A 19,043-nucleotide genomic window follows, 5' to 3' on the forward strand; every position below is an offset into this window, starting at 1 on the left:
AGTTGTCATTCTGAATCATTAAATATGAGAATTTTTGTTAAAGTGAGTAATGCCAGTGTAGTCAAGCAACAAATATATCAATTTTATATCTATTGTGTTTGCTAAATTATATGAGTCAGAATGGTGGTTTCTTTAAATGGGCAATGACAATAATTTAATTTGGCTACTTTACCTAAGTATGTTCTGTGTCATTACTCCCAGTGATAATGAAAAAACAAAGTCATAATTCTGCCTTCTTAGTTATTTTTGCTTGGTTTCTACTCTCAAAATTATGATAGACTGGTAACTGTTTGAAAGATCATTTATGAGCCAGGCATGGTGACTCATGCCTGTAATCCCAGCAACTCAGGAGGCTGAGGCAAGAAGATCACAAATTTGAAGCAGAGTCAGCAACTTAACAAGAACCTCAGTAACTTAGCAAAACCCTGTCTCAAAATTAAAAAGGCATGGGCATACTCAGTGGTAAATTGTCCTGAGTACAAACACTAGTATCAAAAAAAGAAAAAGAAAAGAAAGGCACAATTAGCCCAAAGTAAAGTTTACTGAAGGCCTATTTCAAGAATTTATGTGTTTACATGCACACATAGATGAATAAAGTTTTATCAGAACATAGCTACAGTTTTAAAAATGTACATGTTCATCAGAGATCCAGTAAGGTTGATATTAAAAAATCAGTGCAACATTAGTACAAGAAATAAATTTAACCATTAATAACTTAATTAAGAAAATTCAAAATCATTTATCAACATATAGCACAGTTTGATAAACTATCATTTTCATTCTTGATAACTGTAAAAAGGCAAAAATACAGTAAGTAATATTTATTTAAAATGGGGAAATAACAGAAGGGAATTATGTGCTCCTTGTCACCATTTTTGTTCAGTACATTATTGGACATTCTGCTCATCTTTAAAGAGTCTTGAAGTATGACAATTAGAAAAGAGTAAAGAAAACTGTGAATTCAAGGATGCATATGTATAAAGCCTAAAACAACCAATAAAAGAGCCAGTGAGGGTCTGGGGTTGTGGCTGGGGCTTGGATTGTGGCTCAGTGGTAGAGTACTCGCCTAGTATATGTGAGGCACTGGGTTCAGTTCTCAGCATCACATATAAATAAATGAATAAAATAAAGGTTCATCAACATCTTAAAAATATGTATTTAAAAAAGAGCCAATAAAAGGAAAGAGGTATAGCTAAAATGCCAACAAAGGAGATAATAAACACCTTAATTAAAAGATTAGTAAGGTTGTCTGATTGGATGACCCAAGTAACTTCCAGAGTGAAGACTATTATTGCAGATGAGGGTCATCTCACAGTGAGTAAGTGGTCTTATCATCAAGAAAACATCATAGTCCTTTAGGTACCAATAACATGAAGCAAAAACTGATAGAATTGAAAGAACAAACCAGTGCATTTTAATTTTGAGACAAGGTTTACTAAGTTTCCCAGACTGACTTTGAATTTATGATCCTCCTACCTCAGCCTCCTGAATCACTGGAATCATAGGCATGTGCCTCCACATGCAGCTATATTAAATTCTAACTTAATAGTAGCTATCTATTATCAGTATCAATAGACTTTATTATTGTTTATATTATTTAACTTTTATGAGTTGAATTAAGGTTTATTAGATCACATTAGCTGTCTATGGCTATATGAAAACCTTTTATTTACTAGCTCACAATTTTTTGGATTGATAATTTGGGATGGACTCAACTGACAGGTTTTTCTGGGCTGGGCTCCCTGTTCTTGGTTGGCCTTTCTCCCATGTGGCCTATTCACATGTGGCAGAAAATTTGGCAATGCAAGAGCTCTTGAGGCTAAGATCCTGAGCACACAACATCATTTCTTCTGCACCTTGTTAAGAGCATAGATTTAGCCTAGGCTCAGAGCTTGGCAGTGGAGCTCATCTGTAGATGGCAATTGTGGCAGAGTTTCTAATTGCTTTTTTTTTCTTTCACATCAAACCCTTTCCTCTTTATTCATTCAAAAGAAAGTCCAATGCACAAGTGTCAAATATGAGTACTGTCATTTTTTTTTTCTTAGAAGGGGAAAAACATTTATTCTGGCAGCACTTTTACAATTCCAGGAAGTGGCTCTGATACCACAAGTTGCAGGAATAGAAACCATAACAAACTTGGAGGGCATTTCTTTGAGACGCAAGGGACTCCGTGGTTGGGAAAAAAATTCTTCTTGTGCTTAGTGAATTGCCTGTCAGCCTCACTGGCCGCTGAGTCTTCCTGGGTGTTGAAAGAGAAAACGGAATTTCCTATATAGACATTGTGGAAAACTCCTGTAGAGCAGAGTGTTTTCTGTATCTCCAACCCTCCCCCCATGCTGAAGCAAGTTCTCACGCTTTTCTGGAGCTTCTTGTGGTCACATGACCCTCATCATGTGAACCATTTGGCCAAAACACACGTGGCAGCAAGGTTTCCTCTTCCACTGCTTCTCTAGGGTTCAGATGATAGCACAAAACATGACTTGTCAAAAAAGAGCGGATATTAAGAACATGGACATTTATGTTCATGAAAATAGCAAACACTTTGAGGGTATGTCACCCGAAGGGGCATTATTTCCATTTACATGGCCCTATGGGGAGTTGGCCCAAAGTCATACACTTGGGAGTCTCTTTCAAAGGACTGGTCAAAGTTGGTTGATTAGACAGTGTAAGAACTGTCTCATGCCAATTAAAAAAACTTATTGCCCAAGAATTCAATGATCCATAGAGTGATTAAATGTTACCATTCAGTTTACACACACACACACACACACACACACACACACACGAGAACTGTGACAAAAGGATTAACCAGATTAGTCTTGTGACAGTGTTCTAAAAGGAAAATGAGATCTCAAACTTGAAGTGTCATATTCAAGTATTTTAAAAAAAATGTAAAAACAGTCTGATCCCAGTTGATTTTAAGATGATAAGGAAATCATAACCAGGGCTTCTGGAGTCAGTGAAGTTAACTCCTGGGGCACAAAATATTTTACAAAAATTGATTTGTGATGTCTTGAAATGCAGCCACTTTTTCACTCTTTCTTTTAAACATGTGTGAAGACCTCGAATGCTGTGGCATTCCAAGAGTCAATACTTCATCAACAAAGTGAAAGAGTAACACCAGCTGACTCACTCTTCTGTCTGACACTGGTGTGAAATGGTTTTGCACATTTTCTATCAACACTCGGAGGAGGCAGATGTAAAAAGAGTCCTTTACATTCTTCAAAGAATGTGTTACTACTGCAGCATATGCTGTTTGGCCCCAATTAGGAGGAGACTAGAGAGCAATTTGTTGGGTTTGCTTTTTAAGTTTTACCTCCCGGAGATTTCAAAACAAGGGTTTTACTAGTTCTTGGCAGTAGATTGTCCTACTACAAGAGGCTCTGTATGAATAGCTAATGTGGGTTTATGCTCCCCAATGAGGAAGCTCATTATCCCAAGGTCCCACAGCCAGATGTGGAGGGCTCACAAAGTGCTCCGCTAAATTCTGGACCTGTTCTAGAAAGGAGAGGTTATGATTAGCAGAGCCCCTTGCATGTTCAAAACAGACTCCCGATGATCTGAAGCTACACTGACTGAGGTTTTCCATGGACTCTCTGTTCCATTAAGAGCACCCCATCTCTGCCTTGACAATAATGATAGAGAACAGGAATGCTTCTGCCACCATGCACAGTGACTTACAGGCAGGGACCTAGAATAAAGATGGGAAGGGACACTGCCTGAAATGCATATGGAAGGATCCTGCTGATAAGTGGCGATCTGTGAAGCAACATTAGATCCGTGGGCTAACAGATACATAGACATCATCTTTTTTCTTTTCTTTTTTAAATCTGAGGAGGTAAAGAATAAAGAAAGAACAAAAAAGTCTTACACTAAAATAAGAAATCAGCCCCATCTTGGCACAGTCCTCATGCAAAATATTGCACCCAGTGTTAACTAACGCTAGAAGCTTCAAACTGTATAAATTTAAATGTATTTGCATATTATAAAAATAAAGATAAACATATACATATTTTACACTAGTTACGGAACAGCAATGAATGTCAGTCGATCCCTCTTTCACATTGAACAGAACTGAAACCTGAGTGCTCTAAATACTGCCACTATACTGTAACTATGGCTTATATGTGCACGGAAAACAAAATCCCTGAGAAGCCATTCAAAAAAAAATTTTTTTTTCTTTTCTTCAAGTAGCGCTCTCCTTGGAGGATCACAGTTCTGAGGTTCTGGTTGTGAAACATTAGCTCCATGCTCTCTCCCTCCTTCCCCCACCCCCTCCCCACCTCTGCGGTGGTCCTCTGGAAGCACCCTGAGCATGTCTTCACTCCAGTGCTCAGCACGTGCCTGGAAGTGCGGAGGGTTCCCCAGGTGAGTTCTGATGCTCTATTTTCTCCATGGAAATCCCACAGCCACAAGTCACTGGTTTCTGTGCTTTTCACCAACGTTCTTCCCTTAAAACTTGGTGCTCCTAAAGTCACAGATTTGGTACAGTAAAAATGATGGCATAAGGGAAAGAAGCACTATCTTTTCCACTTAATTTTCCAAGAAAGTATGAAGGTACTTAGAACAGGGGCTGATCACAGTCGGTGTAGGTGGGTAAACCAAGGCAACATTCACTCCATCGCTGCCGTTCTTGGGGCAAATGATTTCTGCCACTCCTTCTGGTCTGGGCTGGCTCAGCAACTCCCCTGGGAAAGCGTGTGGATTGGGCAACCCTCTCTTAAGGCACTTAGAACAGAGGATGTGCACCGTGTAGTGCAGTCCAGGCCATTCCTGAAGTAGGACATTCAGTTCCTCTACCAAGGGGGTGATGGCTTCCATGCGGTACATATATTTGGTAATGATGCATGGCTGGCAATGGACAGGGTATCTGGCTGCAGGACCCCCTTGGCAGGTCTGTAACTCACCACCACAGGAACTTTTCCTCTATATGCAAAGATCTGAAATTTACCATCCGATCTGTGCACCACATGACTGTTGATCTGGACACTGTAGCGTGCAAACAACCCAGGTGGAAAGGTAAAGAGAAAACTATATTCGATCTGCAGCTGCTCAGCCACAAAAGACTGCCCTGCTAGGTTGGCCCCATTAATCCATGCCTCTGCATGGGGCACCTCATTCTGCACAGAGCATGGGAACTTGTACCAAGCCGTGGACCCATTCAAAGGCTTGCCCTTAGGTTTATTGAGGCAGTAACAGAGTCCCATCTTCTCCAGCAGCTCCAGCAGCAGCTGCAAGTCCTGCTGAGCCTGGATGTGAGGCTTAAGCAGCAATCGAATGACATGGGCTGGCAGGAGCCCATGCAGCAGAAAGCCCTCCACATAGTGATGGAGCTGGGTGGCCCGGAGCAGGTCCTGGCTCTGGGTGGGCAGCGACATCACTGGGAAGTTTTCCCCCCTCACCATCGCTCTCTCCACTGGTCCCCAGTAGCAGTTTATGCAGCAGCAAGGAAGCATCCCTCTGGAAAAAGACATTGAGGATGTCAATGAGGCGGGTGAGGTTGTGGAAGACGTGCTCCTTGAGGGCCGGGCTATCAAAGTAGAGCAACTTGCCGCTCTCGTGCAAGTAGGAAAGGGCACTCTGCAGTCGGTCCTCGGTCAGCCCTGCCTGCAGGCCCAGGCGCGCAGAGTCCCACCAGCTGAGCCAAAGTCGTTGTGCCTGTGTTGGTTGGAAATGCAGTTCCTCCAGAACCTGCCAGGATCGAGGCAGGACTCTATGTAAGTTGGGGAAGATTTCTCGGTGCTCAGCTACAGAAAGCAGTTTGTCCCGAAGGCGCTGCAATTGATGGGGATCCCTGCAGCTATATTGGAGAGAGGATCTGCAGCCGGTGGTTGAGCAGGAATTGAAAATGGGCCTTGAGTAGCCGAAGGTTCCTGTCAGAAACACCATAGTAGGCTGCGTGGGGGCTGGCAGAACGAAGCTCAAAGTCCCGGGTCAAGGCCTCATCTACCACCTGGGCTAGATGGCTCAGGCCCTCAGCATTGTGCTTCTCCTGCAGGGCAATCTGGCTGTGAATATCCAGACACTTCTCCTCCAGCTCCCACTCCTCGCATAGGTCTGCATGTGTGCCCACAATACACACCACAGCATGAGGAACCCATGCCCCGACCCAATGCAAGAAGGAGCCCACAGTACTGGGAAAGCGGCATGGTTCATAGGTGGCCAAGTTGACTACCAGCACATACAGGGCTCCTGGGGAAAGGAAGAAGGGCTGGATCACCTCATAGCTTTCATCACCAGCTAAATCATACACGATGAACCGAAGACCCCTGGAGGCATCAGCTGTCCAGCTGGTCACCTCAATGCCCTTGCAACTGGTGGGAGGGGAAGGTGGGTAGCTCTTCTCTTTGTCCCCTCCTCCATGGCTTCCCTCCACTCTCTCCTCAGTGAGGCAGTGCCGGAGCAAGGTCTTTCCTGCAGCCTTATGCCCCATCAGGAGCAGCTTGAGGCCGGGCTGCACCGCTGGCTGGGAATGAGCCAGCTCCTTCTGGTAGGCCGCTATGTAGGGGATCCCCTTCATGCAGACCTCGTAAGGGGGCTGCATCTGTGGGTTGTCCTTGATCTTCCACAGTCCCACATGGGAGAGCTGGCCAAAGTTGTCAGGCAGCACTGCGATCTGGTTCCCTTGCATCACCAGCTCCTCCAGGCCTGTCAGTTCCACAATGGAGTCAGGCAGGTATCGGATGCAGTTATCCAGCCACAGAGTGAGAAGCGTCCCAGCCCCGAGATAAGGGATGGCACTGAGGTGAGCTGGTTGCGACTAAGGTAAAGCTCCTCCAGACCAGCCAGGGGCAGCAGAGTGGCAGGGAACTCCTCAAAGAGGTTGGAAGACAGATTGAGCATTTTGATTCTTTGGAGCTGGCTGAACTGGGTGGGCAGAGCCTGTAGCCCATTGTTGTCAAGCATAAGGCTCTCCAAACTGGAAAGCTCGCAGAAGCTGTTGGGCAGAATGCCAAGCTCGGCCCCACTCAGCCAGAGGATCTTGAGGGCACGCAGGGCACTGATATCCCCAGGTAGGCCTCTCAGCCGGTTGCTGGACACGTCCAGTTCCTCCAGGGCCGCCAGTTGCAGCAGCTGCCGGGGAAAGGCAGTGAGCTGGTTGTGGTCCACATCGAGGGTGCGCAGGCGGTAGAGGCAGGAAAGGGTGTCGGGCAGGTATGCCAGCCGGTTGAAACTAACATCCAGCTCCTCCAGGTGGGCAAGGAAGCCCAGCTGGGAGGGCAGGGCAGGCAGCTGGTTATGGCTGAGGTTTAGCTTGCGCAGCTCCCTTAGGGCACTCACCACCTTGGCGCCCAGGGCTGTCAGCCGATTGTGGCTCACGTACAGTTCGGTGAGATGGTGGCCGAGCTCTGCCATCGCAGGGGGCTGCCAGGGAAAGCGGTTCCTGCGCAGGACCAGGACGCATAGGCTGCCAAGGGCTGACCCCAGCCCTTCAGGCACCTCCTCCAGGCCGTTGTTTCCCAGGTTCAGCACCTCAATGTCCCCGATGTTGGCGGGCAGCACTAGCTGGGGAGCGTCTGGGGACTCCAGCGGATCGGCTCCGGTTCCGGCTCCGGGGCAGCCCCCAGTCGCGCTAAGCGTTAGCTGGCGCAGGTTGCTCCGCAGCTTCCTGGCGCGAAGGGCGGCGTCCCGCCACAGCCTCACCGTCTTCAGGTTGCCACTGTCCTTCCCAGCCATGGCGGGCCCGGGACCAACACCCTCAAGCGGGCGCGGGAGCCCACAGCTGCATGCCGTGCTGCACCCGGGCCGGCGCCCGTCTCCCGGGCCCTCTTGCTCCCACTCCTCGCTAGCCTCCACCCGTCGGCGGCCAGCGGATGTGGGTCCTAGCGCAGCGAGCGGCCCGGCGCCCGCAGCTGAGGGGCGGCGGCGACGGGAGCAGCTCTGGGGGGCGCCCAGCACGCGGCGCGGGGGGAGGCGGCGGCCGGCGCGGAGTGCAGCTGGCATTCTCGGCCCTCCCGGGCCATGGGCGCGCCGGGCAGCAGGGTCGCCGCCCGCCGCGCCGCGGAGGATGCCTGCTCCTCCTCCCGCTCCGCCCGCCTTGCGGCTCCTGGGTGCCCAACTCCGACCCCGCTACCCACGCAGCCGGGGCCCGCGGCCGGCAGCGTCGTCCCCTCCACGAGCTCCGGGAGGAGGGCGGTGCTCCGCTCCGCGGTGGGCATGCTGCGGGCGCAGGGCCGGGACGCAGCCGCAGGGCCAGGGCGCAGCCGCGAGGAGGGGCCGGCGGCGCCTCCTTGTCTCCGCTTCCCTGGGGCTCGGGCAGGAGCGCGAGCTCCAGGTCCCCTGCGCTGGGAGGGCGCGATTGGGAAGCGGCAGCGCCGCCCGGCCTCTAATTGCTTTTTAAAGCTGCCATATAGACTAAATAAAGGAAAATTCTATCTTACACTAAGATCAACAGATTGACTTTTGTTAAAGAATATAAATGTAACATTTCAATGACAGGACTTTGTTAAAAGACTCAATAATATAACAAATTTAGAAAAATAAATGTTTTGAAATAGTTAAAATTAATATTTTAAAAAAATATTCTTTTGGAAGATAAATTGTTCTTGTTTTTAGAAATAGCTTCACTACTGAATAAATTCAATGAGAACATAATTTATCTCTAAGTTCGTTCTTGAAAAAAGTAGTCAAGTACTATTTTTTACTCATAAAACAAAGAACAATTTCTTCAACTTGTGAATTTTTAAAAAAATCCCATATAGCATTCAGCCTATTTAAAAGTCAGATGATATATTAATAAGTGAAGCAATTTGTATTAGATGCAGCAGGTGGTGCTGTGATAAAAATTTTCTTCCTTATAGAGATTATACTTAATGTATACTCTGTGTAGTTGCTAAATATATATTTATGTATATGTATTCTAAACAAGGCAAATATAAACAATCTAGCAACTTTGTTCTACTATTCTTTATTTCCAGTGTTTATTTTTTAGCTACAAAATTAAGTATAGTAATGTTAATGTTTCTTGAACTAAATTCTACAAAAAGAGAAAGGAGTACACTATAAAGGGATCCAGAGTCAGAGATCATTTTTTCTTAAAATATTTCAATATGTATTTTAATTTCATATGAGTTACTCTGACTTCTCATTCTTAATAACTAGGGTTTAGCTTTTTCCTTAATATTTATATAAGAAAATTGAACCCAAAAACCAAGAAGATAAAAAATGTCATTTGGTGATTCTGTTATACTTTAGTGTATTCCAAGTCATTAAAGTAGAAATCTCAATAGAAAAAAATAACTCAGTATTATATGAACAGTATGAACATTTTAAAATTCCTTTTAATAGAGTTTGGATGGAGAATTGTAGAAAACTGTTGTTAAGAGTAGTGACTCGGGTTTGTCATATTGAAATATAATAATACAAGTATCTAATACTTTATGTGCATTGATTCTAAGTAAATTAGTGCTTTTCAATTCTGACTTTAGAAGCTTCCCAGGTACCTGTGGAACATCTTTAAGAGAATTCCAGGCAGTCTAATCTTAGAGGTGTCTTTATAGTGCTGACCTTGGAAAAATCTTGCCATTCTTATTTACACATATATCAAGAAAAGTAACACACCAGAGCATATCTAAACTTCTGAAGTTGTCTTTCAGTGGTCTAATATACAATTTTTAGCCAGAGACAGAAATCCTTGTTTAAAATCCATTTGACAAGTTTATATAAAAGTACATTTTGAAATAACCATTCAGAAATAATTAAAGTAATGCTGTTCAATTTTTGGGAAGCATATTACAGTTGTAATCAAATATGGAAAATAAACTCTCCTTGTTGTATTTAATATAAACCATGTTTTATTTCTTCATACCAGAAAGAAATAGGTCTTATTTGTTGTTTCAGTATGAAAAATTTAAAGGAAATTTACCCTGTCAAGATGTAATGTCTTTTCTTTCCCTTTCTCACTGAGTTCTAACAAATTAAGGGGAAATTAATCTAAATTTAGTCTGTGATCTCTTGTCATTTAGTTTTTGTTTCTCTTTTGATTTTGTTAAAGAGATGATGCTCTCTTTTTATCTTTCTGGTTACCAACTTGACCACTGATATGCAGATGATTTCACATTGTTTTTCAGCTGCTTACCTGACTCAGGCATTTCATTCTTTCTCTCTGTTTGGATTTGAAGACAGATGAAGGGAAAACATTGTTTTTGCAGTATCAAGCAGTTCCAGTAATATTAGGTCATTTGAGAATATTCAGTAAATGACTCCTATCCAATTTCATTGATAGTTTGCTTCAGATGACAGTAGAATCTAGTAAGTCTTTAAATTTTATAAATGTGAAAAGAATCAAACTGAAATGTTTTTCTGTCCTCCTCTATTCTGTAACTTCACATATCAGAGTGAAGTGACTTTACATATCAGACACGATTTTATTTTATAATGTGTTATAATTTATATAAATTTAATTATAATTTGTAATTTAAATTCTTAAAAATAATTTTGAAATTTGTATAATTGAATCAGCAACATCATTAAGAGTTAAAAACCCTGGCTGGCATTGTGTCTCAGTGGTAGAGCACTTGCCTAGCATGTGTGAGGAGAAACTGGATTTGGTTCTCAGCACCATATAAAATTAAATAAAATAAAGATATTGTGTTCCTACAACTAAAAAATGTGAAAACAAATAAATGTTCATCAACAACTAAAAAAATATTTAAAAAAAAACAAAAAATCCCTAAACCTTTGTCTAGATGTTCATTAATAGCCCAATTTCTAGTTGTCATTTGTTTATGGGTACACGGCAAATGTTACATATTTGAGCCTCTTTCTCTATTCTCTTTAGTCCTGTTGTCCTAACAGATCTAATCATATAATCCTTGTTTTCTCTAGGGGAGTGAGATTATCAAATATATCTTTAGCTAAAGTGAGAATAAAGACAGAGAATTGTACCTGTTCTTGCCTGTTCTTCTTTACTGTTTTCTTGGAAGAATTGAGAGCAGGGCAGCAATATTTTGGCGGTATATGTGGCTAATCTGTTTAGCTTGCATTTGTGATATTTTTATGGTCTGTGAGTTTCATCTTTGTAACTTTTCTATTTAACACATATTACATAGAAATTCTGAACATAAATGATTTAATTGGATATTGCTCTTTGAATCTCCTGTAACCTCTTGACATGTGACAAGTAGCCATTTTGCTTAAATAATTCTTTTTCACTTGTAGTGTTCTATTTCCTTTATAATACTTCTAAAAATAAAATGTTTATGCCTTCCAGAGGTGGAATCTCAAATTAGAATGTCATTGCCCCTCCTGATAGTAAGTGACCTTTGAATTTGATGCTGCTGTGGTTAGCTCCCTAGTGGTTGAGTAGAAAGCATGGGTATGCACATTTGATGTATGGCTTCACATTTTCAATTCATTTCTGTATATAGTCCTGCTTTTCTTTGAAGTAGGCCTGGTAGGGAAACTGAAACCTAAAACAATTGGGTAGCTTTTTCAGGGTGCCCACAATATGCAATGTAAAACTGAGTCTTTGCCTCTATACATGAGGTTTATTCTACCACAGCAGTGTAATTGGATTTCCAAGGTTTGTTTTTTTCTCCTGCTCCAAAATATCATTTGTTTTGTGATATAATTTATCAATATATATAGCCATTGTTATTGTTCAAATATTAGATTCATAGTTCAGGATCTGACTACCTGGATGAGTAATCTTGGAGTTTAGTATCTCAGATTACTAATGTAAAAAGTAGAACAAAAAGTTTAAAGATTACTAAAATTACTTGTTTATGTGACTAGATTTACAACTGCTTTGCAGAAAGTTTTTGTTTTAATGAGGTAAAAAAATTCTACCAGACTCAAATGTTTATGTTTTGGAAACAAATCTTTTTGAATATATCCAGTAGATTAACTCATTCTTGTTATTGTGAAGGGAAAATTAAATATAATTTTATTAAATAGTTGACCTACCTAGGTAAGATGACTGTGGCTTTACAATTTCACATTTAGAGAAATTGTATTAGTCAACAGGTGTTCAGCTTTTTGTGTTTGTTTACCTTTGTTCAGGTTACCCTCAAAACCAATTCTTACTCATGTTCATTAAACAAATTTCTACTGCTGATTTCTATGAAAATGCTATAGTTAGTTTAGTAACAAAGTTTTAGTATATCAGAAGTGGCAAATCTTTGATATCTGACTGAAGCATATTTATTTGCCTTGTATAGTCCCCTTTTTAAATGGAAATCTTGTACCTGATATTTGTCACTTAAAGGAATAGATCAAAATGGAGTATTTCTTGGGCTTTTTTATTATTATTATTTTGATTCATTGTACACTAATAGAGTACAACTTTCATATCTCTGGTTGTACACAAAACAGAGTCACACTGTTTGTGTAAACATACATGGACATAGGGTAATGATGTCTCATTTTATTATCCTTAGTTCCCCCTGTCCCCTCCTCACTAATTTTCCTCTACACAATCCATCCTTCATCCATTCTTCCCTTGTATCCCCCCACCTCCCATTATGTATCATCATCCACTTATCAGAGAAATCCTTTGGCCTTTGGGTGTTTGGTATTGACTTATTTCACCTAGCATGTATTCTCCAACTGCATCCATTTACCTGCAAATGCCATAATTTTATTCTTCTTTATTCCTGAATAATATTCCATTGTGTACATATGACACAGATTCTTTTTTTTTTTTTCTTTTTGCGGTGCTGGGGATTGAACCCAGAGCCTTAGTGCTTGTGAGATGAGCACTCTACTAACTGAGCTATCTCCCAAGCCCTGACACAGATTCTTTATCCATGCAACTATTGAAGGGCATCTAGGTTGGTTCCACAATCTAGCTATTGTGAATTGAGCTATGATAAACATTGATGTGTCTGTGTCACTGTAGTATGCTGATTTTATGTTCTTTGGGTATAGGCCAAGGAATGGGATAGCTGGGTCAAATAGTGGTTCTATTCCAAGTTTTCTAAGGAATCTCCATACTGCTTTCCAGAGTGGCTGCACCAATTTGCATCCCTACCAGCAATGTATAAGTGTACCTTTTTCCCCACATCCTCACCAACACCTATTGTTTCTGGTATTCTTGATAATAGACATTCTAATTAGGGTGAGATGAAATCTTAGGGTGGTTTTGATTTGCATTTCTCTTATTACTAGAGATGTTGAACATTTTTTATATATCTGTTGATTATAGATCTTCTGTGAAGTATCTGCTCATTTATTTAGCCCATTTATTAATTGGGTTATTTGTATTCTTGGTGTAAATTTTTTTGAGTTATTTATGAATTCTGGATATTAGTGCTCTATCTGAAGTGTGTGTGGCAGATTTTCTCCCACTCTGTAAGCTCTCTGTTCACATTGTTGATTGTTTTCTTTGCTGAGAAAAAGCTTTTTAGTTTGAATCTATACCATTTATTGACTTCTGCTTTTATTTCATGTGCTTTGGGAGTCTTGTTAAGGAAGTCTGATCCTAAGCCAACATGATGAAGATTTGGACCTACTTTTTCTTCTATTTGGTGCAAGGTCTGTGGTCTAGTTCCTGGAACCTTGATCTATTTTGAGTTGAGATTTGTGCAGGGTGAGAGGTAAGGGTTTAGTTGCATTTTGCTGCATATGGATTTCCAGTTGGGCTATTGTTTTTTAAATTTTTTTTTGTTTGTCTAGGGTTGAGACTGGAAACTCATTTCACTTTGCATAATTTTCACATAAAATTTTATTTAAGATTATACAGAAAGAAAAGTTGTGGGAAAAGAAATCTCAGTGGAATTTATTTGCAGGTGGCTGATGTTGTCTAACTAGTGAGCACTGAGTATCAGATGTGAGTGAGTGTCATGTTGGCAGTGCTCCACCCCTGCCCCCACCAGGAAGAGGTTTCAGTGTACTGGAGATGCAGTAGGTCAGTACATAAACTGAAGGTTTTGGAAAACCTGTGGATTAATTTGATAGTAATTTCTCTATTATGTCATAATAATTAAACATATGAACTCATATTTTCTATTCCATTTTTAAATTTTCTAGTAGTTTTTGAATGACATGTTGTGTAAATGCGATATCTGTGTTGAATTGGAAATGTAAAAAGACTGACCATTCAGCACACTAGAAGCAGTAGGCTTTTTTTGAAATTGGTGATGGACATTTATTTTATTTATTTATATGTGGTGCTGATTATTGAACCCAGTGTCTCACAAATGCTAGGCAAGTGCTCCGCCCAGCTCAGCAGAAGGTTTTGAGTTAATCTTATTAGTGATCCTTCAGAGTGATTTTTTTCTCTTCTCTTGTGTCCCTCTCCCAGATGTATCAATTCAGTTATGAGAAATATCATCGAATGTAAAATTGTTGATTTTCAAAAGGTGCTAAAAACATTTCTTGGAATATAAATTAAAATTCACCCTTGATTTATCTAGCTATGTATGTTATCAGCACTTTTTTTTAAGGTTGAGGGCTTCTGATTTTGTCTATTTTTAGTATGGGTGTATAACTTGTAATAAATAAGTTTGTGATGTTGCTTTTGGAAAATTACTTTGTGGTTTCTTTTTTTGTCAGTGTTTGGAAACATTTACTTTTCTAGGTTTAACTATATATGAGTTTGAGTAATTTTGTTACAAAGAATACTTTCCTTTTCTTGTCAGTCTTAGTTCAAAAACAGGGGTTTAAGTTGTATTTAGTTTATTTTCTCCTGTGGCCTAGAAATTGCCTTGTCTATGTAACCATGCTACCCTTAAATGTCAACTGTATATTTGAGTATATTTTGCAGACTTTTTTAAAAAGTGGATTCATTTTTACTATAAAAGTAATAGATAACTTGGAAAACTGCAAATATGCAAAAAATAGTCTTTGTGGGGATTAGGGAGATGTTGGTCAAAATATACAAAATTTTACTTAGAAATAAATTTAGTTCTGTTGTATAATGTGATGAATATACTAATAACAATGTACTGTGTACTTAAAATTTGCTAAGAGAGAAAATTTTAACTGCTCTCACCACACTGCCCAAAAATGTATGTGACATATATGTTAATGAGCTTGGTTTATGCAGTGTGGGGATATAACTCAATGGTAAGAGTATATGTCTAGCTTGTGTGAAGTCCACACCATCTCCAGAGAGAGGCCTTGATTTAACCATTCCATATTGTATACATATTCTAAAACATCATGTTCTACAACATAAATAATACAATTTTATTTGCTAATTTTTTAAAAATTCCAGAATAAAAACACTCAAAAATGTGCACATTTACTTCCTGTGAAATTTGACTTCCTAATTGTTTTTGCTGTAAGTGGTTTTTGTGATGTTGGTTACCTTTATCTTTCTCTTTTCTTTTTCTTTCTTTTCTTTTCTTTCTTTTTTTTCACATGATTGGATCCTAGGGTTTGTTACCAGAGATTTAGGCCATAGAGGCCCTAACTTCAAGGAGTTCCAAAAAATTAGATCTGGCCACTCACTCCAGAAGTCAAATGGGAAAAAGTAATGGAGACAGACAATTTAATCAGTAGAGCCAAATCAGAAAGACAAGCAGAATCAAAGACCAGCCTGCCTTTGAGGATATTGATATGAGCTTTAGGTTCTAATAGGAGAAAAATTGGGGCAGAAAATAGGAGATATGCATAATTGGATAGTCTTGGTAAAATTGGTCTGGTTGGTCATTATCTCAGAATTGGTTCTGTGAACCTCAAGAATAAATCAGTCTCGTTGTGATTTGTCTGTTTCTGGAACATTAAGAATAATGACTGGAGACTCTTTGGTACCATTCTGAGGGACTGGAACAGGATTGCACAGAAATTGGCAGTTAACAGACTGTTCACATTACCTTTGTTCTCTTATTGGTCTCCCCAGTCTTGGAAGAGATGGGATAGGTTAGATAAGCTGAAGGATAATCAAACTTGTATTACCAGTTTTTAAAAACTCCTTAAGTGAATAGTATGCCTGTTTGCAGAGCTGATCCAAAGTTTAAGGTGATAAAAGAGACAATGGAGGCAGAGATGCCAAGCTTTTTTTCTTGCTTTTAGTTACCCATTGGGAAAAAGCAGCCTGTTAAGTTCTTGTTTCCTACATACAGTTGTGTATTTGAACATTCAGGCAATGTTTATTTATTTAAAATACCTAAATGCAAAAAAATATTTGGAGATGTTGCATAGAAATATTTTTGATTTCTTCTGTTTAAATTCTGTTGTGGAATACAGATTAGAAAAAGTAATAAATTTAAAGATTCCAAAGAATCATCAAATATTTTGGACTCTGATGCATGCATTAAGTGTGTCCTGTAGATCTAGAACTTATTTATAAGACATGTCCTTATTTCTTAGTTGGCATAACTAACATTCTTCATTGGCAGTTAATTTTCCTTGATGTGGGTAACATCATTTCTTCCCTTCTTGCCTTTTTTTCTCTTTCTGTGATCTTTTTATTAAGGAAATTGAAACAAGAATAATCTAATAAAATTATACATATGCTATTTCCAACAAAGCACCAATCTAATGCACACTGTTTCTAGTCATTACACTTTCTAGTCCATGTACATACATGTTTTCTCAGTATAAAGTTTTTATGTGGGGAAATTCCCTTATAAGGAAACAGAGTAAGAAGATTTATTTTTAATAATTAAAGAATATACTCTATGTTTTTAAAGTTTTAAAAAACTAGGATGGCAGCATATATGGGAAATATACTTTTTAGCTTCCCTGTGGCTCAGAATCAAAGCAACTGAAGAACAGCTATACAACCAGGCAAGTGACTGAGGGAGTTCACTGTTAGAAAGACATGAAGAGACCCAGAAAGTTTGGTCTTTGTCATGGAGTTCAAGAAAGGATACATCAGCACTCTGCCTGATGGCAGTGACAATACCAAGGCCTGGCAGGCAGGCATTGTGGGTTATTACACAAAGGAAAAGAGAAAAACATAGTGGTCATATTTGGCAAAAAGAAAAATGGCTATAGAGCAGAAAGGCAGTCTGAACTTAACTCACAAGTAATCCACATTTCTCAACTTGTGAGCAGAGGCCTGTGGCAGAGAGCCATCTTGTGGAGGTCGCAATTCAGTTCACTGCTGTGAAAACAGTAGAGTGCCTACCATGTGGCCCAGGGTGACCCTGGTGGAATGCTATTGATATAGGCACAGAGAAGATTACACACAATGAGATACAGAAGGGAGTGCAGTCTGCTTTCCTTTTGAGTCTGCTGGTGAGAACAACCAGTTGAAGAGGTTGGGAGATTGAATGGGAACAAGTGATTGCTTGTGAGAACTGGACCTTGGAAGGTCACATTGTGTGAGTGTACTGTGCAGGATCTGATATAACCCCACCCCCACCAAATGAGATGTTTGGTCACTCCATCCTCTAAGTAGAAATATTGGTAAATTTCCAAGATCCAGACACACAGCAGTGACAGATATCAGCCAGGCTGTAGGGGTATGTCTATCTGATCTCTCCAGAGTAGACTTCAGCCAAGAAAATATCTATGCAGAACTTGGTGTCTGATGCTGAAACTTTCCACTTAGAACTCCAAAAATCAGCAGCCCTCTGGGTGTGCCTCAATCTAATCTGTCAAGAGTAAACTCAAGAGGATAGTACTTTTCTCATTCCATGCTACCAAGTGCTGATGAGCAGGAAAGCTGAGAACCATTTAAGTCAATTTTATTCCCTGACTACTCCAGCTGAGAGCATGGCAAGTGACCTAAAAGGAGAAGGGTTAATAGCCCCCAGCCCATCCTCTCTCCATTGCATGAATAGCTCAAGAAGACATGGTAACATGTGTAGATTGGTATAGATAGTGAGTCTGCTCTTATCCACAGGTTAGATGACTTTCATACTAACAACCTGAGCCTATTCTAATTACCACATATGCCTGCCTTTCTTGCCCCCTGGCCTCCATGCTCACTGACATCATTTTATGTTCAATGATCAGCTACAACCCTTTTCCTCCTTCAATAGACAGGGATAAAGTTTTCCCCTCATGACCCACCTCTAGATTGTGGGTCATGACATGCACAAAATGTTCCTTGCAGAATTGCTGGGAAAATAAAAATTAAGAATGCATTAGAAATTCCTTGACTTTGTCTAGGGTTGTTTTATCTGCATAGAATTTCAGAGACTTAGACCCATAGAGTATCTAGCAGGTACCTAAAAGGGGTTCCTCCAGTGCTGAAGAAATAGGTCATTTTGTAGAGTACTTGTCTAGCATGATGAAGGACTGTTGTTTGAATCCCATGCAGCTCAGGGAAAAAGAAATAAAAATAAAAAGGCTCTTTTGAATATGCCATCCCTCTCTGGTCTCAACTTTTTCTCTTCTTTTCATCAAGTGAATTGGCACATTTGTAAAAGTACCAGTTGGACATGCAAGACTTTTCCAATCAGACTTTCAGCATGGAGCTGCGGTCAAAGTTAGCAGTGCTTAACCGGTCACCTGAATTTCTTAAGAGGAGGTGTTCCTTGATGTGAGTCAACTCACAGGAACTCATAGGTTAACTCCTTCTGATGAGTATGCTCATGGGGTTATATCATCAGCAAGTTTATGAAGAAGACAATATTCACCAGTTTGCAATGGCAGGAATCAACTACTCAGTTGCTAAGATCCAGTACATATTTGCTATAGTGTTTTGTTTTGGTCATACACAAAACCTTTATACAAGTGCTTGCTTTGGCAGCACATATACTAAAATTGGAATACTACAGAGATTAGCATGGCCCTGTGCTAGGATTACACACATATTCATGAAGCATTCCATATTTTAATCAGTTAATAAAAAGATGAAAATGCATGCTTTTTATCTTCACTTTCCCAAAGCATTAAAATAAAGATATTTCTCAAAAACAAATCCACCACCAAAAATTTATACAATTCTGGGATTTCATAAATAAAAGCCAGAGATAATACTTTAACCACTGAATCAAATTACTACTTATCCAAACTTATTAAGATCCATTATTTGTCTGTCTGTGTGTGTATGTGTATTTGTGTGTGTGTGTGTGTGTGTGTGTGTGTGTGTGCGCGCGCCTGTTGTGTTGCATTTGCTGGGGGCCATACTTCAGTCATTGCACCTGCTAAGCAAGCACTCTACCACTGAGTTCTACCCTCAGCCCCAAGACCATTTTTAA

General features: G+C 40.4%; 1 protein-coding gene and 1 non-coding gene across 2 annotated transcripts; one reads left to right on the plus strand and one right to left on the minus strand.

Moving 5' to 3' along the window:
• Positions 1-3,575: 3,575 nt before the first annotated feature.
• Positions 3,576-7,677, minus strand: LOC124973061 (malignant fibrous histiocytoma-amplified sequence 1 homolog). The gene is given in 6 exon segments (XM_047537252.1): positions 3,576-4,450; positions 4,562-4,817; positions 4,820-5,396; positions 5,398-5,803; positions 5,805-6,711; positions 6,714-7,677. Coding segments are annotated over 6 exon segments (3,144 nt in total). The 3' UTR covers positions 3,576-4,416.
• A 10,899-nt stretch (positions 7,678-18,576) lies between these two features.
• Positions 18,577-18,679, plus strand: LOC124973090 (U6 spliceosomal RNA). The gene has a single exon (XR_007106615.1). It is a non-coding gene; the product is annotated as a U6 spliceosomal RNA (small nuclear RNA).
• The last annotated feature ends 364 nt before the right edge of the window (positions 18,680-19,043 follow it).

The sequence above is a fragment of the Sciurus carolinensis genome (assembly GCF_902686445.1).
Source record: "Sciurus carolinensis chromosome 14 unlocalized genomic scaffold, mSciCar1.2 SUPER_4_x, whole genome shotgun sequence".
Lineage (NCBI taxonomy): Eukaryota > Metazoa > Chordata > Mammalia > Rodentia > Sciuridae > Sciurus > Sciurus carolinensis.